Source organism: Podarcis cretensis, assembly GCF_951804945.1.
Source record: "Podarcis cretensis genome assembly, chromosome: 1".
In the NCBI taxonomy this organism is placed as follows: Eukaryota; Metazoa; Chordata; class Lepidosauria; order Squamata; family Lacertidae; genus Podarcis; species Podarcis cretensis.
In genome coordinates, this window is record NC_137170.1 from 43,587,570 (window position 1) to 43,612,260 (window position 24,691).

The following is a 24,691-nucleotide window of genomic DNA, read 5'->3' on the forward strand; positions in this document are numbered from 1 at the left end:
ATACAAAAATGGTCAGTAAAAGGTATAAAGGTAAAGGACCCCTGGACGGTTAAGTCCAGTCAAAGGCGACTATGGGGTGCAATGCTCATCTCGCTTTTCAGGCCAAGGGCGCCAGTTTTCAATTTCATTGTTTTGTATGGGACAATGACAATAAAGATATCATATCGTATCATATCGTTTGTCCACAGACAGCTTTCTGGGTCATGTGGCCAGCATGATTAAACTGCTACTGGCGCAATGGAACACCATGACAGAAGCCAGAGTGCATGGAAACTCCATTTACCTTCCCGCCACAGCAATACCTATTTATCTACTTGTACTGGTGTGCTTTTGAACTGCTAGGTTAGCAGGAGCTGGGACAGAGCAACAGGAGCTCACCCCGTCGTGTGGATTCGAACCGCTGACCTTCCAATCAGCAAGCCCAAGAAGCTCAGTGGTTTAGGGCTCAGCATCACCCACTGTCACCAGTACAAATAAACTTTAGGATGTGATTCTTCTTGGTTTACCTAAGGAGGCACGGACAGTGCCATGACGACATCCTAGGCAAGGGCAAAGATGGGACTGTTTCTCAGAGCCATTTCAAGGGACTTAGCTGCTTCACTGGCTACTGAAATGTGCACTTGGTATAAGACTGAGAGTCAGAGCAGACAGAGTGGTTTGGGAGCTGCAGCTGCAGCACTGAATGTGAGGCACAATTAATCTCAGAAACTGGCACCTAAAGCTCTTGCTTGAGTTCTGCTAGTGCAGTTACTGCATGCTATCTCAAGATGTCACAGCTGAGGAAGCATCACTGAACAACTAACAAAGCATGGACGGTCCAGGATGAATACACCACGAATGCACTATTATTGCATCAATGACATGCTGCAGATGACACTTGCAAAAAAAACCATCAGTTTGGATGGGCCTTAGGAAACTGCCTTAAGTTATACCAAGTCAGAACACTGGCCCAACTAGCTCAGTACTGTCATCTCTGACGGGCAATAGCTCTCTAGCATGCCAGGAAAGCGTTTTCCCCTACTGCACTGGAAGAGAGACCCCAGAGATGGACTGAGGGAGCGTTTGCATACTATAGCCTTTCCATCACCCCTTCTCTTTTCAGTCAGCTGCAGTAAGCAAGATTTCCATGTTCGCCTCACAAGACATCAGAGAGGTAGCTGCGTAAGTGGATTGTTGCAGCACTGGAGCAGAAAGCAAGTTTCCAGATAATTTTCAGCTGCCCAAAAGCTGTTAAAGCAGCAGCAGCAGCACCTCTGCATCAGGATTGGCAGCAGCCTTGGCAACATGTATTAGCACTGGGGCTGGGGGACGGGACTGAGTCCAAGCAGAGAACTGGAAGCAAAGGGAGCCATTTGGGAAAATACTCACCCTGCCTTTGTTGTCCATTGTAATAGCAATCTGCATCCTTCTTCCCCTGCGGAAAGCAACCAACTGATCAATCTCTTCTTCACTGATGTCTGGGGCCTCCCCTGGGTTCACAAGACACTCTGATCCCCGTTTTTCACTCACAACCCGCTTTCCCTAGAAAAGGCAGAATCAGAATATGCTGTTTCTTGCCCTGTATAGAAAGGTGCATATTTAGAGTAAGTATGCCTATTTGGTGCTGAAAAAACAAGTATAATAAATAGCAAATTCCATTCATTGATAGCTACCAGTTGTAATCAATCTAATTCCGAAAAGAAATATTTCAGCCAGAAATTCAATATAATGAACCTTTGTGGATAACGTATAAGATATGCTAGCATTGTAATTTTGTTGCACTAAACTAATCAAGTCTGAAGTAACAAGTGTTCTCTTAATTTTTTTGTCAGCATTTAGGAGGGCTGTGTAAAGATCAGCTAACTCCCTTCGGGGTTGATGAATTTTCTTAGCTTCCGAGCCAAAAAATTCTCATCATGGGAATTGTTTTCCTGGATGAAAACCAACACGACTAAGCAAAATATAGCAGAGATGATATAACTTTTATTCCATGTAATTGAAAATATCACTATGTTTTGAGGGTAGCACACATATTACTTACAACGCATAGACTCAGAGTAACAGAATCAACTAATGACGTCAAAGACTTCTGCTAGCACAACAAGGCTTTCTGCCCCCTCCTCCCTCATGCACCCCAAAATTGGCTCAAGAGGAGTTGGGGGAACCCCCAGAACAGTATACCAGGGCAGGAAAGGAGAATCATTCCATCCAGCCCACTTTGCAGTAATTTATGAAAATGAATGAGAGAAATGACTGAAACACATTTTCTTACCAAAATATACCACATGCAACATTAATAACAGGATTCGAACTGCAATAAAAAATCTGACTAAACATGAAGGGTGGAATCCAATGTAGTGCTAAGGCTTTTTAAAAAAAATTATGCTTGTGCAACAGAATGTTGTCCCCATTTCCTTTCCCATAGAACCCCCTTAATCTGTTCTAGGAGTTTCCCCAAAGTTCTGGAATAGATTTCAGGTGGTTAGTGGAAAGGGGCAGGGGGAGTCCTGTTGTACAAGCAGAAATTCTTGCACTGATGGGACTTGTTAGTAAAATACTGCCCCAAACCCTCATTGCCTCTGACATCTGTATTAGCACTCATGGAAATACTCTTTTTAGAAATGCCTAAGAACAGAAAAGACTTGTATTTCAAGCTTTCATACTGCTGGGCAGGGCTATTTTCTAGAAAAAGAGGTGCCGGAACTGACCATTAACACCTCCCTCATTCTCTTTTAATGGCGATGGAGCCCACCTTAGAGGTGCCAGAACTGAGTTCTGGCGAGTTCCGGCTGGGGAAAAAAGCCCTGCTACTTGGGCTTCGAAGCACCAACCCCTTCTATGTCCTCTTCCTGTCTTTGAGGTCTTGATTCTGACAGCATGTAGTTGAATCCAAACATGTTGCTCAAGTCAAGGACCTGCCATTGCCTTCTTTAATGTTATTGTAAGAGATTCATATTACACTCTGCTTGTATGTCAACACAGCCTAATGTGATGTGTTGTTTTGACTGCCACTGCGAACGAAACAGATGTCGTCACCGAGCTGTCCCCAAAGATGTCTAGAGAGTTTTTTGAAGTGGTGGAAATGAATTTACAATCCTATCAGGCAGTAAAAGACTGAAGGGTCACTTACAATCTGAGTGCAAGCTGCTTTTTTCGACTGCTGGAGATTTACTATTTGTGACAATGATTCCCAATTGACTGAAGCCTATATGTTGTATTGGAGGAACATTCTCACAAAGATTACCACCCAAATGCTGACTTACTCAGCAAGCAATAATATGGACTTCATTAAAAGTTTGATTAGTCCTGAATAAGTATCCTCTGTGGATTGTAAATACATTTGTTCACAGATGAAGCTCACTGGGTGGCCTTGCTGGCCTGGAATGTTGGGGAACCAGATTCAAAACCTGCCCTACCATGACTCTTATTGGGTGGCCTTGTGGATCATGCTGGGTTGGGATATTAGAGAACCAGATTCTAACCCTGCTTGCACATGAAGTTTATTGGATTTTTTGGGGCTAACTAACAATGTGGGACCCACCTTTTTGCTAAATGTATGTTGCTTTGTTTAAACTGGAATGCTTTTACTTGTATTTCATCATTGCAACCTGAATTTGCTGGCATCTCTAGAGATTCAGCACTTTTAAAAAACGGGCTGGGGACTCACCTTGGCTTTATTGTCCATGGTAACAGCCAACTGAACCCTCTTCCCCATCCTGAATGTAAACAGGTGATCAGATTCCTCATCATCTTCCTCCTCCTCACTTCCAATCCCAAAACTGGAGGCAGGAGGGCCGCTGCTTCCCCATTTCTCACTCACGACTCTTTTCTCCTGCCAATAGGACAAACACTTAGCTAGGAAATGGTCAGGATGTTGCCATATTAACCTCCTCCCTTTCTCTTTTGCCTTAACAGCTGGGGAGAAGAAGCTATGAACATGTCAGGAGGGCTCTATGATCTCACACTTTTTGCCAGTGATACAAAAACTGAGGAAATTTTTCCAAATAAATAGCTGGTCCTTTTGTCCAATTTGCCAGGCAACCTATAAATCTAGCGAGGGGGGAAAGCATCTCTTCACTTATGAATCTGACATTTGGCTGAAATGTCAAAGGTTTAGGAAAACAGTAGAGTCATCATGGTGTGGATCTTTATTCATGAGAAATAGATGATGCAATAGTGTGTGATGGACTCACTCCAGTCTTTCATAGTCAATTCCCTTCTCTTATTATTTTTAAACCATAGTTCACAGAGGTGTTTAAATTTACTCCTCATTGGAGAGCCATCCCCAAACACATGTTCTTGCACATATTACTGTTACATTTAGGAACCTGTAAATCATTTAGAGAGCTGATAGAGCCTGAAGCCTGATGGTCTCTATATTTATTACATATTGATTTCATAATCCCTCACAGCTAAGACCTCTCTAACCTTGCAAGGATGGAATGTATAAAAATCCTTCCTTAGCAGGAAGGGGAGATAATGCTTACATTATGGGCTTTGGTGATGGTGATGGTGAGGCCGTCTGGCCTGGCTTTCCTCGACGTGACAGCCATTCCCTCCTGCTCTGCTCGCTTCCTGTCCTCTTCTATTTCCTGCAAAAATGACAGCCAGCTCCTCTATCAGATCAGCTTACAAGCGGAAAGCTAGAAACAAAGCAATCTCAAACAAAGGGAGAAACATAGGGAAGCTATGAGAAACTGTACATTCATCGGCACACATTTGCCGCTGCCACTATATTTGACAATAGCAACATCCAGGTGATGACTATATTTACCAAGGCTTTACTGAGACATGTGATTTCTTCTTCTTCAGAGAGTTGAAGATAGTTTTAAAAACCGCCTCTCTCCATACGAACCTACCTGGACCCCCAAGATCACCTCTGAGGCCTTTCTTTATGTGCCTTCTCCATGAGAGGTCTGGAGGGGGGCAACATAGGAACGGGCCTTTTCTCCAGTGGATCCTTGTTTGTGGAATGCTCTCCTCTGGGAGGTTCAGCTGGCGCCTTCATTAGTCGCCAGGAGAAAACATTCCTCTTTAAGCAGACCTTTGGCTGATTGACATCTAATGCCCTTTCAAAATGTGTTGTGGAAGGGGGAGATTATTGTGTTGTCTTTGTTTTTGTTTTTGTTATATATTTTGTGTTTCTCATATTGTGATTTTATGTTGTGAACCGCCCTGAGATCTATGGGAATAGTAATAATAATAATAATAATAATAATAATAATAATAATAATTTGATATGGTATGTAGACACTACTTTTACCTCTGGTAAACAGGTTTCATGGGTTTTATATTCTGGCATCATCTGATTGACCAAGAGGCCTCAAAAGAAAGAAGTGAACACCATGGGAAGCGATACATCTCTAAAATAGCCTCCACTCTAGCAAAGATTATTGCTTGTCTCCAGTCTGATTTTCAGTCTCTTAAATCCTGCATGCCCAAACACAGTCTCAATACATTGATTCAGGGTAGACTGCTATTGCACACTTCCTGAATGAAATATAGAGCTGGTTATTAGCATACTGATGACAACACACTCTAAAGCTCAGGTTAATCTGACCCAGAAATGTCAATGGATGATAAACCATGCAGTATTCTGACTTCTATGGGGTACCTTAAAGGCCCTTCCACACTTGGTTTGTCCCGCAAATTCTAGTCATGGGTCCAGGAGGTGTTTTCTTTGTCCTGCCCCCACTTTCCCCAGGAAAACCTAATGTTTACTGCTATTCAGAACAAGTACCAATCCACAGAAAACCCAATTGACATTCAGCAGTGAACAGCTGGTTTTCTCTGGTAAAGTGGCGGAACAAAAAAAATGTATAGGACTCATGACTAGCAATCATGAGACAAACAAAGTATGAATAGGCCTCAAGTCTATGTAACTGAGGAGGCGTCTTGCAGCAGGGCCCAAGCAGAAGTTATCTGGCCGTAGGCTTCTTCCTCCCCATTCCCCCACGTGATTGCTGTTCCTTAGGTTCCTTGGTTTAAGCTCCTTACAATTCTGGCAGCCTGATCTGTTATGCAGAATAATAATTTTGAAATTCCAGTCCGGGTGGGAGTAAGTGCTGATTTCTATGTCACCTACTTCAAGTTACTTCAGCCACATCAAGTTACTGGTGTCAGCTGAACAAAGAATGCAACAAACTGAATTTTTCAAAGGAGTTAGCAGTATATAGGGCTTCAAACGTTCACCAAGGAGACCCCGAATCTGAGCTAAGAAGTCAAACATACATGATATCTTCGCATAAGGGCTTCGTTCTTTTTCCGCAAAGCTATGATTTTCTTATCCAGTTCGACATCTTTTTGTTCTTTTTTCCGCAACACTGCATCATCCACAGTGGCATCCTAATGAAACAAAAGAGCTTTAGGGGATTTCCACATATGGACAGTAAAACAGATAACAGATACACATATGGTTAAAAGTACAGATTTTACTTTTTTACGTTTATATTCCACTATTCTTCCATCATGGGACCCATTTGGTCTTAGTTTCAGCAAGGTGGTAGCCTTGTTATTTATTGAAATTCATATCTAGCTGTTCTTCCCAAAGAAGGAATTTTGGCCATACCATGGGATCTCTTTGTCTCCTCTCTTTCAACCAAGAAAAAAATGGAAGACAAAGGTCTTCATCACCCACAGCAATCAAACATTTAGCACTATGTTTTAAAGTCACAGAAGATAGGTACCCAGTGTCCTATTTTGAATAAACATAGCCAGATAGTATTTTAACTTAAAATTGTAATGAAAAAATATAAATTTGGATAAGTATGTGGCCTACTATATGCAATCGTATATTTATACTGTAATATTGACACTGACAAACGTGTGTATGTGTATGTGTGTTCTGCTAAGATCTGTAGGCCAAAGCAGAGTTTTCATGCAAGATATAAGGCATGCTACAATAAGGGTAGTTTACTGAAGCATTAACAAGATCAAAATTCAAATATATCCACCAGAAAGAGTAGCACTTCTAAATGAAGGGAGGATCAACAGCAGAGCCAGCTGCAGGTTTGAGGAAATCCTGAGTAAATACTTCAAGTGGCCCCCTCCTCCATCAGTCAACCACTTCCACTGTTGGTGAGCCCGGGCACTGATGGGGTGGGCAGGTAGGCAAAAGCAACACTGAATAGCATTGGATGGCTGACTCCAGCTGCCACTGAAATTTGCCACAATGCCCTGGGACAATAATATGCAAGGTTACTGATGCTGGCTCTGATCAAAAGCATCTAAGCATCTCAGTGGCCATTCCTGGAAAGAAGACGACAAACTCAATGGGCCCTTAGTATGATCCAGCAGACCTCTTCTTAAAAAGTAATACTGGACTTTTAAGGCAAAATTTTATTTCCTTGCAGAAGGTATCACTGAAAGCTGGACAAAAGAAGAATCTGTATTAAGCAGGTGGTGTGACTTTTCAAACACTATTTTTCTCTGCAAAATGGGTTGAGGGTTAGAGCAGTCATAGCTGGTATCTGTGAGCTTGTGTATATTTTGGCACTCAATCGAAAACATTTCCCCTCCCCAAATATTTTCCAGCCCCCAAAAAAGTCCATGGTAAAACAAAATTTCCTAAGTTACAAATTCAATTTAGGTGTTAAATATCAAGTCTGAAGTTAGTGTTCACATTTTGACAGGGCTATCTGACGCTAGGTATCCTCCTGTGAATATCAAGTTTTGTAATCTGGCCTGGCAGCTTCTGAGCCAGATATATTGAGTGCAAATTTCTTCTGTTCTGCTCCTTCCCATCTCTCTTTAGGGGCTGAGCCAGCCTTCATTGTAGGGTGTGTAACACACAAGTATGTCAACACTGGTGTCTCTCAGTTTCTCATTTTTCCCATCCTGAAGGTCAGTTCTCCACGTTTCGACATCAGTTTGCATTTTTGTTTCAAAGTTCTCATGAAAATTCACCAGCATATTTGTGTTAAATTCTATTCTTCACAGTTTTGTATGCAATTTTGAAAAGCAATCTCTGTTAATACAATGCATATTATGTTATCTTCCTTGATATATGCATTTTTGTACACATTATGTGGCTGAAGAACTGCATTGCAAAAATTGGAGAAGTGCGAATTCTGAAGGATGGTTGCGATTCAGTCGGCATATTGTATGAATTAGGTACATTTGCCTTTAAATGTGAACTGAACCAACGTCTCCTCTATCCACCATCCCTAGTAACTCAGCCTTCTTGAACTTGGTCCTTTCTGGATACTTTGGACTACAACTCCCATCACCTCAGCCAGCAGAGTCAACTCTCATCATTTAAAGCATAAGGACCATCTCCTGCTCCTTTTAGGAACTATGCAGTAGCAATTAAGGCATGCTGCACCTGTGGAACTAGAATTTTGCATAAACAGATGGTAGCACTTGTAATACCCTATAATTTTAGAAGTTGCTAAAATGTCAGCTTATTGTCTAGCCATGAGATCCCTCGATACCTACATTCAGTTTGTTTTTAATGCACTAAGGGTTTCATGGTGATGACTACCTAACTCCGCCAACAACTGTGATGTCACGGGCTGTTCATAAAGCCAACTGATTTCGGGAAATGAGTGGTGAATAAATGAACCGGGGTCAAACGCGGAGCGTAAAGGCAAGTCTAGCTACATCTTTCGGCCGGGAGAGGGTGGTGGGAGGGACAAGACTGCTGAGCGGGCACAAAGGATGCCATGGCAAGTCCTGGTAGATGAAGAAAATAAGAGAGTTAGCAGTGGGTTCAGCTGAAGAAAGGAGGTGCTAAGAAAGAACTGGGTTTGTGGCGAACCTGAATGTAGGGCTGACAGACAGGAGAGGCTATGCGCTCTTTACAACAGGGAGTAGGCCTTGAAAAGACCATGGGCCTGTGAAAGAAAAGAGCATAGGATTGCCAGGCCTTCATTCTGAGAGTGTTCCAGTACCCTTAGGGACATTAGGTCTGTCTTCTTCCTTAGTTTGAAGCACTGTAGTTTGGGAAAGATGGAGGGCACAAGAAGAAGGGGACGACAGAGGACGAGATGGTGCCCAAATTGTGGTCTATGTATCACCAGTGGTCCCCAGGCTTCATTCAGGTGGCCTACTGAGTGTTAGTGAATTTATGGTTGAAAATAGATGGCGGCACAACCATCACATTGAATATTCATATTGATTTTGTTATTGTATTTTTTTGCTTCTTTTTTTGGCTTATATTTTATTTTATTGTATCACGATTTGAATTCTATGGAATTACAATTGCTGCAACAGGCAGGAAAAGCATTGCGTGGTCTTCCAAGACCCTCAACCATTTTCAAATGATCTGCGGAGGGGGAAAAGTTTGGGAATCACTGATTTAGAGAGCAGTAGTTTGGAAAAGGCATCTTTAGGGTGAGCAAACTCTGGGATAAGGGCCAAATTTCACATGTCAATCCCTTATTTAATTACAGGCCTAGCTTCTAATAATACAGCAACAGACTTTTATAATGAAACTGGATGAATGGATGCTGACTCAGTTTAAGCTTAATATGCAAATTTTCCTTATGAGAAATATCCCCACCCCCCAAGGTGAGGAAAATATTGGGTTCTTTTATCATCATCAAATGTCTTGGCAAAGAGAGTGGGTGGGTAGCTTTGGAAATTCAGTGGAGAGAGGCAGGGATTTTTGTAAAAGACACTTTTACAAAATTGTTTAAATTAGATTTGGATCCAACCTGGCCAGAATTTTCTGGGTTCCTAATGACTGGTATGTCACCTTTGTGTGGGCAAGTAAGTTCCATACATAATCAGGCGGGAAGCTAGGGGCTATGGAGGCAGAATGGAATCAGACAGGGCTGCCATTTTGGCACCTGAAGCGGACTCAAAATGGCATTTCCCTCCCAACCAGGGAAGAAGGGGGGAGGGGAGATCTACATCAGGATTAAGTGCGGGGGGGGGGATCAACATCAGGATCTGCTGCCCTGGTGGATCCTGCCGCCTGAGGCAGTCACCTCATGTTGCCTCATGGGTGGACCAGCCCTGGAATCAGAGCAATGTGGATTCTGAAATACACTCCTTTAATTGTGTGTGTTACAAAAATGTGCAGTGGCCAAGCCACATTCCATAGAATCCTTTGCTAAACTGTGCAGAGGTTGGTTATTCAATCCATTTAATAAAGCCATATAATAGCAACATATGCTAGGAATGTAATAAGTTGAGTCAGACCATTATCTCCAGTGCAGGAGGGGGGCTTTTTCAGCCCAAGGGTCTTATTCCCTCATGGGCAACCTTCCAAGAGCCACATTGGGATAAAAACCAGGTAGACATAATACAGCATGTATAATAATAATAAAAAACAAGGACCCTATCTCGTACTCCCCACCCACAACAAGAATTCTGGGAGCTGTAGTTTGTAAAGGGGTGCTGAGATTTGTTAGGAGACCCCTATTTCCCCTCACAGAATCACAATTCTCCGAGTTGTTTGTGAAGAGGGATTGGTTGTTAAACCACTCTGAGAACTCCATCTCTGTGAAGGGAAAGAGGGGTCTCTTAACAACTCTCAACACCTTTAACAAATTACAGTTGCCAGGAGTCTTTGAGGGAAGAAATGATTGTTTGAAGTGGTATGAAACTGCTTTAAATGTATGGTGCGGGCAGGGCCAATGTTTTGCCCTTGCAATACACTTTTTAGTGAAAATATTAAGATACAGCAATGCTCAGTCTGGCAAAGAATGCAGGGCATCAAAGTCCACTTCAAAAACAGTCAGGTTATGCAACTATTATTAAAAAAGTTAAAAGGTATACTATGCCACCACTGTGCTGAAGCTACAAAGCAGGTCTGGGTTACTGCCTGAGAATCTCATATATGTCACCTTAATTTATCTACATGATTTGAAAGACTTTTCAAATGGCAAGAGTGGGCGGGGTGTCAATAATAAATTACTATTGTTGTTGTTGTTGTTGTTGTTGTTGTTGTTGTTACCATTATTATTATTATTTCTTCTCTGATTGGTATAAGATTTCCCACCAGCCCCACTTTCATTTCCAGGATTCAGCTATACAGCTGCAAATAAAACGTTTTTAAGTGTGTTGTAAAGTGCATTATACAAATAGGACACTAGATGGTGATAGTGAGCTATGGCAAATTCAATATATTTTTCAAAGCATTTATTTTTTAAAAAAGCATTTTCATAACTTTTTTTTATATGTGTCTAGATTCCACTCCAGTGGGGATAACATTCATGGTGAAATGTGGCTGGAACTTAACATAATGCTATGCTTTGATTTTTGTGTGTGTATGTACGTTAATAAAACTTAAATTTTATACCACTTTCTTGGTCACCAGAACACCCGGAATAGTGAATAGTAGTCAAATAAAAGGTTACCAAGCAAGAAAGTCTTAAGCAGAGGGAGCCAAAGTGGGGCCATCTGTATGTTGTAGGACCACAACTCCTATCATCACTGTTGGAGTACAGGGTGAGGATTTGCTGCAACATTTTGTTGCAGGCCCCACTCGCTGTTCTTTTTCAGTTATCTCCACGATTTGGGGCTGAAGAAGAGATTCTTTTCCTTGCACACACACACACACAGCAGTAGCACAGCAGCAACAAAAGCCTAGCTGAATGACCCCAAAACTGCAAAGCAGCACTTTGAGGCCTGACTGATGGCTGGCACACAAACTGATTCACTGGTGAAAACGGACCAACACGTTGCAGCGTGGTCAGCGATTTTCTTCCTGGCTTTTGCTGCTGAGTTGCAGCCAGTCAGTAACAAGAGGGTATATTTCCGCTGCCAAGCTACTGGAAAGAATGTCGACTCCGCTGCCACTTTGGGATGGAAAGGGACGCCCCTTACGCCCTCTCTCCAGCATAAAAGCTCTTCTGGGGAGTGAGGTACCCGTATGCCACAGTAACTAGTTCGGGGGGAGTTATAAATGGCTTTAGCAGAAGAAACGTGCAGTGGCTGTGAATCAGAAGGCGTTCCTGCTCGCTTGGAAAACAGAGAGCCCAATGGTAGAGGAGAAGGGGAGGGAGAATCAGACATGCATGGATATCTTTCTCTATCAAAATGCAACAGAAAAGGATGGGCTAAGCAAAGCAAGGGGGTAGGATAGTGAAGCTTCATGGAGGGGGGGCGGTTGGCATTGTATCCAACATTTCAAGTTCACCCACTCACTGTCAGTTCTTGCTGGATGGGATTTTCTGGCAGATCTTGGCTCTGGCTACAGGATTCCACCCCCCACCTGCCGCTTTCAAAGTCAACTATTTATGATATGAAAGACTCAGAAAAGAAGCAGGGCTCAGGAGATAAAGAAAGCCTGGGGGATGGGGAAAGAGAGGGCCTCTCAACCCAGCATTTTGTCATCTTAGCTAATGCACTAGTGCTCTCGTAAACATGCCCGGCCTTTGTGCTGCTCGAGGCAGCGCCAAACTCCCGGTCTTTGGGATGGGAAGTGTCCATCATTACCCAACATTCTGTGTTGTTGTTGTTGTTTTAAATTCTCCTTCCCCTCCTTTGTGGCGGCAGGGAGGTGGAGGGAGGGAAGCTGATATCCTCCTGAAGGATGTTGACATCCTAACCTGGTCACATCCTAACCTGCTGTACAAAAAAAAAGCACCTTTCTGCCCTCCCACATCTCTCAGATACACATCTGCTGGCCGAAAGCGAAGCACCCCAAAATGACAACACAATGCAAAAGGGGAAAGGCAAGAAGACGAAGAAGTCATTTCTTGGCTTTGCTGAATGCAAGGCTGACTCCCCCACATCCCTCCCACTTACAACAAAGGCGGCACTCACAGATCGGTGCATTTTGGACATCAGAGGTGAAGCTTGGCGGATTCCACAGCAGAGCTAAAAGAGGAGAGCCATCAGACGGCCTTTCTCAGTACTGGCTGCACAGCATACAAGATCATGTTTTGATTACAAAAGCCCTGTCTGGGCTCCCAGCCAAAAGCACTGGCTGCCTAATATACGAAAGCAGAGGCAAGCAATCAGAGCGCTGGTCTGTCCTCCTCTCCACGCTTCGCTCGCCTTGCAGGGGGAACGTACCTCTTGCTACTCCCTGTGACTTCCGAGCACTCCTTGGTGCCACAACCCAACCTTACCCCAAAAGTACACATCTTGAGGGACACGGAAAGGGCAGATTTGCATCTCAACAGCTGGACTTCATGTGCAGCTGTTTGTGGGGTTTGTTTGTATATAGCAGTGTAGGCAAAGGTTTTATAACTACAGAATCGTGCTGGGCCAATCAATCCACCCCATCCTATATTTAAAGCAGTGGTTCTTCTGTGGTCAAGGGATCACTGCTGGTTCCAGGGACACATTCCTATTTGATCATAAATAAATAAAATGGGAAGATGCTGGAAAGACAAAGACCTTTGTTGTTTCTACCACATAGAGGAAGAGGCACCCTGCTTCTCAGTTGTTCTTAAACTACTCTGAAAAGCAGCTTGCCTCTTCTGCAGTGCAGGCAGCTTCACTGGAAAGAAACTTCGCAGAAACTCCAGCTGTGGGCACAATTCTCCCCTCTGCATGAATTCATTGGGTCCTGGCCACATGACAAATGCAGATATTGAGGGTTAATGCAGAAGTCTCCCATGTTACCCGTCCATATGATAGCATTAGGGTAAGAAAAAAATAGGCAATCTGCAAAGCTATTCCTAAGATCTAAGTAAATGATTACAACCATTTATTTTGTCCTTTTCTGAAGGGATTGGGGGTTAAAAAAGAAAATTGTTCCCCGCAGATGAGGTGGCAACTGCGTCAGCAATCGCCTTCTTGAACTTTGTTGCCCAAACTGAACACATGATGCCAGACGATCTTACCAGCTCCAGACAGAGTGAAGCTACTCCTCCTCAGCTTTTGCAAATAAAAGATATCCTGAGGAGCAGACATCAACAACTGGTAGATATGTCACCTGTATTCCCTGCCAATTATTTTCTACCACATGCTTGTAAATCTATGGATTGTTTTGTTCTAAGGTCTTCTAAGATCTGCTAGACTCAGCAAACAGGTCTGCAGTTCCTTCTTCCGTTGGCTTATGCATTGGTTTCTGCCATTTCTTCTTGATTTCTCGTGTGTGTGTGTGTGTGTGTGTGTGTGTGTGTGTGTGACAATCACCAGGCTCTGCTGACTTGAATTCATGCAGATTGACCAAATAGTCTTTGACATGCTCATTTGTTACCCTAGATGGGACCTGCCTCCTTTGATACTGTCACCGCCACTAAATGCCTCATTACAGCTTTCCTTCTTTGTCAAAGCAGACGCTGCGTAGTTCAGTTTTTCTGAAAAGAAAACCATCTGTCAAGGTCTTCCCTTCAAAGTTGAACAGTGGACGCAGTGTATCATTTCTCTCCTTATCCAGTTGTAAAACTAATGCTTGTTCCACTTATTTTATGACTTATTTCCCCTTCACATTCATTCTGCATCAGGGCTGGCCCAAGACATTTTGACTCCTCAGGTGAACCACAAAATGGTGCCCCCCTCCAGTCAGGGGAGAAGGGTAAGTGAAAGTCTAGATAGGGAACAAGGGGGAGGAATCAAATCAACCTTACCCAATGGTTGAAGTGGGAATCAAAGGTGGCCAGGCGGGTGGGGGAGGCCCAACGCTGAATTGCGCTAGGTGAGTGCCTAGCGCAGGAGACCCTGAAGGAGGAGACCCTGAGGGGGGGGGGCAGCAGTGCCTCCTATTTGCCAAGAGAAAGCGGCAGATCCAGCGTCTAAGGAACGTGCCACAGCCGTGACTGCCACTGCAGCAGCAACAGGAATAGGTAATACAGCCTTGGAGACCAGATCTATGACCCTATGGATCCTTCCACCTGAGGCAGTTGCCTCCCCTTGTCTCATGATAGGGACAGCCTGTTCTCCATCAATAAGCCAAGGATCAAACAGGAAGCTGGCTGGCAAACTATAATTTGAGACACAGCTCTGTCGATTATGCAACATTGCTATGACAGAATACTATCTGTACCTGCAAAAGTTTGGGGGCTGTCATATTGCTTCATTTGCATTCAGTGCCTTTCCTGTAGCATCCTCCTAAAATCCTATACCTGCTCATACCCCAAATTGTATATTTTTTGTAGTGGAGGGGGCAATTGTTTCATTTTAGTTGTGCCATTTCCCCTCCAGATGTCATTAACATTGGGGAAGCGCAACAACTAATTAATAAAGCAGAATAAATCCACCACTGAGGCACTACTATTGTGTCAAGAACATGTTGCAGAATACTCCTGCAATAAAACTCCCACCAAAGTACACTTACTTTGGTTTCTTCTCAGTTTTTCTTTTGATTTTCAGTCCATTAAAAAGATCCTGTTACAGGCACATTAGCTGTTTCTTTCCTTTAAAAAAAAAATGTATAATAGTTTTTTAAAAAACACCCACATATAACCAACCCATGCACCATGATGAATCTATGATGGGAACAGACATTTTGGTTTTCAGCTCTGGTTATCGACAGCAGAAGCGCTGTGCTAATGATGGGAAATTCTTACAACTTCTCCACTGGTATATTGGCAGAAGCAGGTGCATGGATTCAGATAGCTGGTTCTCCAATCCAGTAAGGGCTATATTCTGGGCTTGTGTTACAGGCAGTTCAGTGCGTGCATTTGGAAGAATACGCCTCTTCCCCTTTTGCGCTGAGATTCAAAAGAATAGTTCAGTTTGTTGTCCCCAAATGTATCTCCACATCTGAGACAACTTTTTTTTTTACTCTTTCACTATTCCCACCACTCCTCTTTCACTGACCAGGTTGCAAGAGACAGCTGTCATGTTTGTGATGGCGATGTTTCACCTCACCATTCGTATTTCACATTAGTTTCATATTTGCCCAAATTCTTTTTTTTTTAACTTTTGAGCTTTCATTCTAGGAATACAGATGCTGGACAGCAATCTCCAAAATGCAGCACACAAAGAGTGCATTTCTAGCCTTGCACACGCACAGATATGGTACACTCTGTTTGCACCAAGATCAATGGCAGGCTGTGGTGCTGTTTCTAAGAGAAACTCCACCATCTACCTCCCCACCCACCTCCTTCAGTTCCATCTCATGGCTTCCTCTGACATTTTGTAATTAATTTTTTGTTGTTATTTCCATTAGATGGTTTTATTAGTTATTTGTAGGTAGTATCACTCACTAGAACTCATTGCATTTTATTTACTTTAGTTTTCGAATCTTTGTGCTTCCTTGGAGGCAGCTCAAAAGCCAGGAGCTCACTGACCAATTGTCTGATTTTAAAATGTATTTCTTTTATAGTGAAATAGTGGTTTGGGAGCTGCCAAAAAACAAAACAAAACAAAAAAACCCTCTCTACTCTGCTTTCTCATCCACAGAAGAAAAATGCAGGACCCCCTGTGGGAATGCACTCAAGGGAGCCAAATTCAGTTCTAAAAATATGTTGTGATAAACATAGCAAGGGTCCTATACTGAATCAGGCCATTTGTCTTCATGCATGTTTGGAGACCTATGAGCACAAGCTGCTGATTATCCACAAAGACCTCTGGCTAGGCCTGAGTATATTAGCATAACTTTTGACAATGTTTTTGTGGGGTGTGAAACACAGAGCAGTCAGAGGCTTCTGGGCTAGCAACTCCGGCAATGGTGGAGCTCCTCCGAACGGGAGGAACTTGCTCCGTGAAAAGTAGGGTCTGAACCGCCACGGCGAAGGCGGAGACCCACTGAAATCACAGGCGGAAGAAGCCTGTGAACTTGGGATTCGGCTGGCACCCTTTGCACCTCCCCTACTCACGGGGAAACCCTGTTTTGGGGATCCAGAGCGATGTGGGGTGAGTGGCACGGTGCTTTGAATCGACTGCTTCTCTCACGGAGTGAAGCCGCATTGCTGCTGCCGGAGAGCGCTGACTTTTTCCTGTGGACAATTGGACTTTAAACAACAACCCGTGAGTAGTACGGAAAATTGGATCTTTAAATACTTTAATTTGACATCGAACGGGGAAGGTTCAAAACTGGAAGTCCGCCTTCCCCTTTTGTAAATAGACTGAAGCAAAGATCTTACAAGTTAAGGTCTTGGAAAGCCTTATGTAAAGGATTAAACTTCCATCGATTGAAATTATTAGACCCCCCCCTTGGAAGCAGGAGAAGAGGGGGGAAATTTTGGACCGTGTATCCTGAAGGAGAGAGTGATTAGAATTAAATTGCCACTGCTCTGAACCTGGGAACGGACTGACAGTGATTGATGTTTGGGGAGAGTTCATTGACAGCGAAGGGAACGGATGTTGACAGTCGGTTGAATAAGAGAAATATATTGTTTCCATTGTCCGCTTCTGCATTTAAAAGGGAGGAAAAGTAACTGAAAATTGAAACCAACTTTACTTTTTGAACTTTCTTTGAAAGGATTGATACAAGTGGAGACTGTTTCCCTCTAGAGGGAGCTTTTGAAACTGTTACAAGAGTGGAGCTGGGAAATCTCCAGCTGCTTGATAAGAAGTGTGGGAACTAGAGATTGACCTTGGACATTCGAGAATGTCGACAGGAGAAGCCTTAGTAACTGCATTTTGCAAGATAAACTATTTGCTGGAACAGCTTCATAAAAAATTGGATGTTATGATTACTAAAACTGACATTTTGGGACCAAAAGTGAGCACCAATACAGAAATTACCCAGGATTTGACACAGGAATCTATTTTAGCAGGACAAATTGCTGAAAAGGAGAAGGAGAAAGTTGCTGTTGTCGAACCTAAAGCAATACAAGGGGGAGCCTTAGTCTTACAGAGGCAAATTGAAGACTATAAGTTGAGGCCCTTTATGATTGAAACTAGAAAAAGTCAGACTCTGAAGACTGGCCTGGACTGGAAAAGGAAAGTTGGAAAGATTCCTCTATGCAGGGCTTAACTGACTTTTGGAATATGGAGCTCGGGGAGTCTTTGGAGTTGGAGGAATTTTGAAATATGCCCTGAAAAACTTTATGGATCCTAGCTTTAATTGTGGAAATTTGGCTGACCTGTCGAGAGGGAGTGGAGGTGTCGTTGGATTGGAGTTTTCTCGAGATCTGCTCTTTAGCATCAAAGAATATGAAGAAGAACTGCAGAAGGGATGTGGAAAAGAGTTAAGAGCCTCGGACATAAGATCTCCAGGTTGATGGACTGTATGGAGTGGACGGAAGTGTCTGTCAGAGCCCGAGACCGGGGAGAGGAGATGGTGGAAGAAGATTGGAAGATTTAAAGTCTATATATAGAAATATTGTAAAATTAATGAGTGACAGGAAAATGTTGGAATGAATTTTTATGGCCTTAGTAGAAATGCTATAAGGAGTTAAGCTTAAATAAGTATACTAATTTTAATGGAAATAAGATTAAAAATATGTTAAGACATTTATATGATAGAAAATGGAGAAAGATGGAAAGGAATTGCTAAAACAATTAATGGAAGTGGAATACAAAGAGGGAGGTGAGAGGAGGTCGATGATATAAGGGAATGAAAGTTAGAATATGGAAAAGGAATGATGTATGTTTTTAAATTGTTTTTGTTTTGTTTTGTTTTGTTCATTGTGTTGGGTGATGTGTTGAGGTTGTGTTTTGTATGGTTTATATATTGTATTGTATTGTTTTATTTTTTCTTGTTCTTGTTCTTTTTTGTTGTTTTTCTCTTTTCTCTCTTTTTTCTTTTTAAAAAGTAATAAATATTATTAAAAAAAAGAAAAAGAAACACAGAGCAGTCAAATACAACATTCCTAGAGTGGACATAAAAAGGGGATGTCTGGACCAGCCCAGTCGGAACTTCCTGTTTCCTCCTGGGCTGGGACAAACTTCCTCTACATGTGACCAGAGGTGGGCGTGACCTCACCTGTGCAGGTAACAAAATAGCACTGGGGAGGCAGCCACCCTTCTCTCTTTGACTCCATTCTTTGAAGAAGCAACGTCTCCTTAGCCTGAGATGCTCTCTTGGCTTCCATGCAAGAGAGGACAAAGGAATTATCTCCTTATGGGATAGATTCCACGTGTATATATTTTGTAACCTAAGTCTGCCTTCTGGGATCCTGCTGTGAACAGAATGTGAGTAAACTCTTTTATACAAGACTGTGTCATGTCTATTCTTTTTTAAAGGTAAAGGTAAAGGTACCCCTGCCCGTACGGGCCAGTCTTGACAGACTCTGGGGTTGTGCGCCCATCTCACTTAAGAGGCCAGGGGCCAGCGCTGTCCGGAGACACTTCCGGGTCACGTGGCCAGCGTGACATCGCTGCTCTGGCCAGAGCCAGAGCCAGAGCCAGAGCCGCACACGGAAACGCCGTTTACCTTCCCGCTGGTAAGCGGTCCCTATTTATCTACTTGCACCCGGAGGTGCTTTCGAACTGCTAGGTTGGCAGGCGCTGGGACCGAGCAGCGGGAGCGCACCCCGCCGCAGGGATTCGAACCGCCGACCTTTCGATCGGCAAGCCCTAGGCGCTGAGGCTTTAACCCACAGCACCACCTAGGAGGGAATAAAAAGGGAATTATGAGGAAACTTATTTTAGAGGTGTGATGGCCTGGGAATCCGATTCAGAGGCTGAACCGGAGGAATCCCAGCCTGCATCTGGGGAGGCAGGGGTGCCATCTCGCCCTCAGGATTATGGGTGCGGGCCACCGCAACACAGATGTGCAACGTCCACATTGCAGTGGCCAGCAGTGGCGGCGGCTCCTCCTCTTTGCAGCCAGCGAGGCACCCTTTTCCACAGGGAGGGGCTCGGACTCAGAGACAAAGCGACTCTGCCTCCACGTCCAAGCCTCCCTCCCCGCCAAGGGTGCCTCTCTGCCTGGCTGCAGAGGGTGGAGCTGAACTGCTTCTCTCTCAGAGGCAGCTCCGTTGCCACCTGCAGACTTTTTTCATTGACTTTCTGGGTGCCCAGACATCCATGCCCCCCTGGAGTTGGCTCCTATGTAGAGAGGTTTCCCCACAGAAAATGCTACTGAAATGAAAGCTAGCAATACTGTACAATCACAGGCAACCAGACCAGTTTGGGTGGATACAGCAAGCAGGGATCTAAATCATCACCACTGTCAGCCAACCCAACACTTTGCAGTGTTGCCCTTTGCTTCAAGCGGGAAAGGGGAGCGAAAGAGAAGGGCTGAGGTTCAAAGACTGGTTGAGTCATGGAAAGAACCAGATCTGCTCTTTGACAGTTTTGTTGCTCCAGCACCAGACACAGGGCTTATCCACACTTAACTTTTGCCCCTCTCTTTCCAGGCACAGGTCCGAATCTCTGAGCCTGAGCCTGAGCGTTTGGGGGGGGGGTTGCCCCGAAGCTTTCTCTTTTTAGCACTCAACATGAGCAAATGTCAATTTGGGGTTTTCTGTGGATTGTTGTTTGCTCTGATTGAGCTTTAAAGAGCGGGTTTTCACAGGGAAAGCGAGAGAGAGAGAGAGAGAGAGAGAGAGAGGAAGGAAGGAAGGAAGGAAGGAAGGAAGGAAGGAAGGAAGGAAGGAAGGAAGGAAGGCACTTGGATAGAGTGAAGGAAAAGTTAGTGTGGATAAGCCCACACTCCTTTTTACACACAGTGGTGGCTTGTCTTTTCATCAGTTGTTGGAAATGCTGCAGGGAAAGGGAGGAGGGTAGGGGAGCTCTGACTGCATTCAGAGTTCTTGCCTAAGCCAACACGCATGTTGTCTTCAACTGCAGCCAAGGCCAAATAGGTTTGGGAACCAATGCTTTTAGCTCATCTTCCCTTAGGGTGCAAAATCATGGTTGCAAAAACATGGAAACATAGATTTAGATTTGCATAGTTTTAGATTTGGTGTATTAAAAAGTCCTGTGATTAAACAATTATACCTATTTGATAACTGATTGATTAGTAATAGTTTTAATAATTGGTTTGATTTGGGGGGGGCAAATAATGCTGGTAAGGACATATGATCCTGATGTAGGTGGTACATCAGGAGTGATCAACCTTTCTGGGGCGTGTAGACACATTTGCAAACTGGAGAAGCTGTTGTGGGCACCACACACATAGTGCAATGTGGCAATCTGTTATATTGGCTACAACTAAATTTGTCTTTGAAGACTAATTTCAGGGCAAAGGGCTCTGCAGGTGTCAGGGATGCCTCTACAGGTGTCCCTGTTGAGAATGCACTGTTTCAGAAACTTCAATTCATACAAAATGTAAGAACTCCGGCCTATATTGTCCTTCACCAGTCTATGTGGCTGATTGGGATTGTTATGACCTGTGCGGCCTGGGAAATTTGCACCTTGTGTAGGGAAGTCACAATATTTGAAAGCAGCCAGCCCCTTGCCTACATTCCTGTACCATGAAATCACATCCCGCAGCCACCAGAGGGAACCAAAGCAGTTAGGAAATTTAAAACTGAATCATCAAAGATCACAATTCCCACCTCCCACGTACTCAAGATTCTGGCATAACATTATCTCTTCATACCTCTGAATTCTCTCAGGTCCCAGTGACTGCATGCCTACAGAATCTGCCCTTTCTGACTTGATTTAACTGCATGTCAGAATGGCTTTTCAGATAGTTGGGTTTCTGCAGGATATATCTGGGGTGGGTTAAGGGACAGCAGAGTCCTAAGATGGACCTTCTTCCAGGCCCTGGCACAGCGCAGAGACAGTGGGAAGGCAGTTCCCCATCCTCAGCATCAAATTCTCATCACAAACTGCACTGGTTGCATTTTATTATTGGACCCAGTGTGATCATGATTAATACTCTGCTCCTGTATGGTTAAGTGGGAGAGCCTTCATATTAATGGATGTAGGGAGGAGATGGAGAGTCTGATACAGTATATCAGAGGCTTATAGCTTGGCTGTAGAGCATATGCTTTGCGTGCAGAATCTCCCAGGTTCAGTCCATGGCATCTGCAGAAAAATGTCTGAGAATAAGAGAGACCTCTGCCTGATACCCTGAAGAGATACCCTGCCTGCCACAGTTGACAGTACTAGCCTGATAGCAGGGGTGGGCAAATATTACAGTTTTGGTTTCTCTTAGTTTCTCATTTTTCCAATCTTCAGTTCTCTACATTTCCATGTAAGCTTGGGTTCTGGGTTTTTTGTTTTGTTGTTGTTGTTGTTTCGAAGGCCTCATAAAAATTTATCAGCATTTTCGTGCAAATTTCTCATAGTATATACCTTTTTATACACAACTTAGCCTAATATGCTGTAGACATTTTGGCAATGCTGTTTTGCCTTATGTTATGCATTTTTTCATATTATTTTTACTATTACATGCCCTTTTATCCATGCTTTAACCTAGTATATGCATCTTTTTTTTACATATTACTTGACTGGAGATCTGCACTGCAAAATTCAGAGAAGTTCAAATTTCAAAGGATGGCTGTGTTTTGGTTCACGCATTGTTTTAGAAAATTCAAGTTTGGTAGGTTCACATTTAAATGTGAACAGAATCAAATTGCTCCTCCATCCCTACCCAATAGTCTGACCTGGTGTAAGATAGATTTCTATGTCCAAATATAGGAGTTATTTGAAACCATGTGATACAGCATTGGTATCATAATGATCCTTCCAGATCTCAGTGCGCAAGGTTACTAACATCTGGCGGGAGGGATTTTATAACGTTCAGATTAATGCTACTCTTTGACAAGGTATTGTCACAAGTCTATCAGAATTTCCCATAGGATGAAACCACAAAGTGCACAATTCTGGGGAAAGATAGGAATTGTCTGATATTTTCTCTGTCTCATTTCCTCTCATCCTATAAATAGTTCCTGCATGAATAAAGCCTTTGAACGCCAAAAACTTTAAGGGATTACTTCAATCTAAGTCACCCAAGCTACACAATTTGTCCCAAGCCTTCTGCTGTCCTAGGAATGGCCCTGAGTTCAGGTAGCAGATGCTGGGAAGTGGGAGGGGGACAAGATGTTAGACACTACAACTGTTTGTGCCATGCATAGCCTGTCCTAAGCTAGGCTGTAATCAGTGTTGGAATCCAATGAACTTCTGTATGGGCAATACAGGAGATTGGGCTGGCGTGCACCATTTCATAAAGTCTTGGTGGGGCACTAATACTCCACTGACCTCTGGTTAATTGTGTTGCTGCTGCTTACAAGGAGGTTGGGGGGTAGGGGTGAGGAGGCATTGGCAAGATTGGTTTAGTTTAAATGCACAGGCAGTTCCAATTCAGCACTCCTGCTGGTGCATTTGCACTATGCCGACTTTGCCCCTATCCTTCTGCCCCCTGGGAACAGCAGCAACACAACCAACCAGAGGTCAGGGAAGTGGCAGTCGTCCCCCCCCCCCCCAATCAGTTACCACTTCAAGCAGCAACATATTTAGAGTGGGCCCTGCCATAAACTCACCTTCAGAGGCCTTCAGAAGAAATAATCCCAACATAAACAACTGCCTAAAGCACACCTGGAAAAAAAGCTGGATTCAGCATCAGAACTTCCAACAGATCCATGCACTGGTGAATCTGTTGTTTAGTATACAATAGGGGGTGTTCTTGGCACAGAAACTGAATTCGCCACTTAGCACAGCTATAGAGTCATTTCTCCTGCATTACCCTCTGGATATTCCATTCCATAATTTTTGCAGTTCATTCTCCGGAATCTATGTGGCTCGGGGACATTTTGCAAATTTGCCTTTGTGCTGCAGAGCACAATAAAGGGAGAATTCATAGTAAATCATTCCACTGAAGACTTCACAGGAGAATAAAATGGTTCCAGATGAATGTGTAGACACTGCATAGGTTTTAACGGAAATAGATTGGTTTTGCATATGCATGCAAAGCATCTTGCAAAGATCAAACTGTCCTGGACATACTGCATTTGCCCAGCATAGATAAAGCCACACAATTTATTCCTGCTTCCAGACCTGAGCCTATTGCATTTCATGACTTCAGAGTACATCTGCAAGGAAGATTTTTATCAAAATCAGATCCAATAGAGAGAGAAAAATCTAATTTTATGGGCTAGCCTGAACTTCAGAATCCTGAAAAAGTACGTACATTCTTGCATGCTCAGATCCTGCTTGTGAACTTTCTGTGGGGATCTGGTTGGTCACTATGAGAACAGAATGCTGGACTAGGTGAGCCATCAGGGCTCTACTTCTTATGTTTCAGTCTCCAAACTTGAAGAGTGTTCATCTGTATTCTGACCAAGCATTTTTTCAGGACTCTGCTGGCCAAAATCTGTATTCTGCAGCACGAGGAATAGGGTGGCAGCAGAGCTATGGCTGGTAAGCAAAGAGGTGGAGAATGGCACTAGCGGAGGGACAGAGAAAGGACACAGAGGATGAGAGCAGAGAGCAGAAAGCAAACCTTTCCCAGCAGGGGACCCTTCTGACCATGGAAATATGTTATTACAAGAATTCTCTGTGTGGTGGTCATTCCAAACTCTCCAAGGTCCATTTGGTAGTTCATAGACCAGAAAATCCCAATGGAGCAGAAAATATTATTTATGTATGCAACCACAGCTGTGCAGATGTTATTGGTCCAGAGATGGACAGAAGATAAAGTCCCAGCCAGAGAAGAATGGCAGATTAAGTTGATGGACTATGTCGAAATGGCAAAAATGACCGGAGGAATAAGAAATCAGGAAGACCAACATTTTAATAAGGAATGGGGAAAATTTGGAATAACACTTGGAGTTTAATGGTGATTTTTGGATATAATGGAGATGTAAAATGTTTGGATTATTATAAAAGATGCAGGAAATGACTAACAATAAGACCCACAAAAGGGAGAAGGGAAGTCCAGGAGATTCTTTGGAATCTTGTTGTGATGTTGTATGTTGGATATGTGCTTGGAAAACTTTAATTTGAAAAACCAATTTAAAAGGGGGTGTCAGTTTTTCTTTCCTTTTAAAACAACAACTATAAACCATGTGCTTTGTTTCAG

The 24,691-nt window shown here is 43.4% G+C and overlaps 1 protein-coding gene across 2 annotated transcripts in view; it reads right to left on the reverse strand.

The window, feature by feature from the left end:
• CCDC9B (coiled-coil domain containing 9B) overlaps nt 1-12,858 on the reverse strand; it is a 53,428-nt gene extending 40,570 nt beyond the window's left edge. Inside the window, exons 1-5 of one of the 2 annotated variants that reach the window (XM_079964754.1) lie at nt 12,679-12,858; nt 6,211-6,324; nt 4,467-4,571; nt 3,647-3,811; nt 1,369-1,521 (exon numbers count right to left, since the gene is read on the reverse strand). In XM_079964754.1, coding sequence (XP_079820880.1) covers nt 1,369-1,521; nt 3,647-3,811; nt 4,467-4,571; nt 6,211-6,324; nt 12,679-12,717 — 576 coding nt within the window. In that variant the 5' untranslated portion in view covers nt 12,718-12,858. The remainder of the gene's footprint in view (nt 1-1,368; nt 1,522-3,646; nt 3,812-4,466; nt 4,572-6,210; nt 6,325-12,678) is intronic. The other variant, XM_079964755.1, reaches the window with a different exon arrangement.
• Between the last annotated feature and the right edge of the window lie 11,833 nt (nt 12,859-24,691).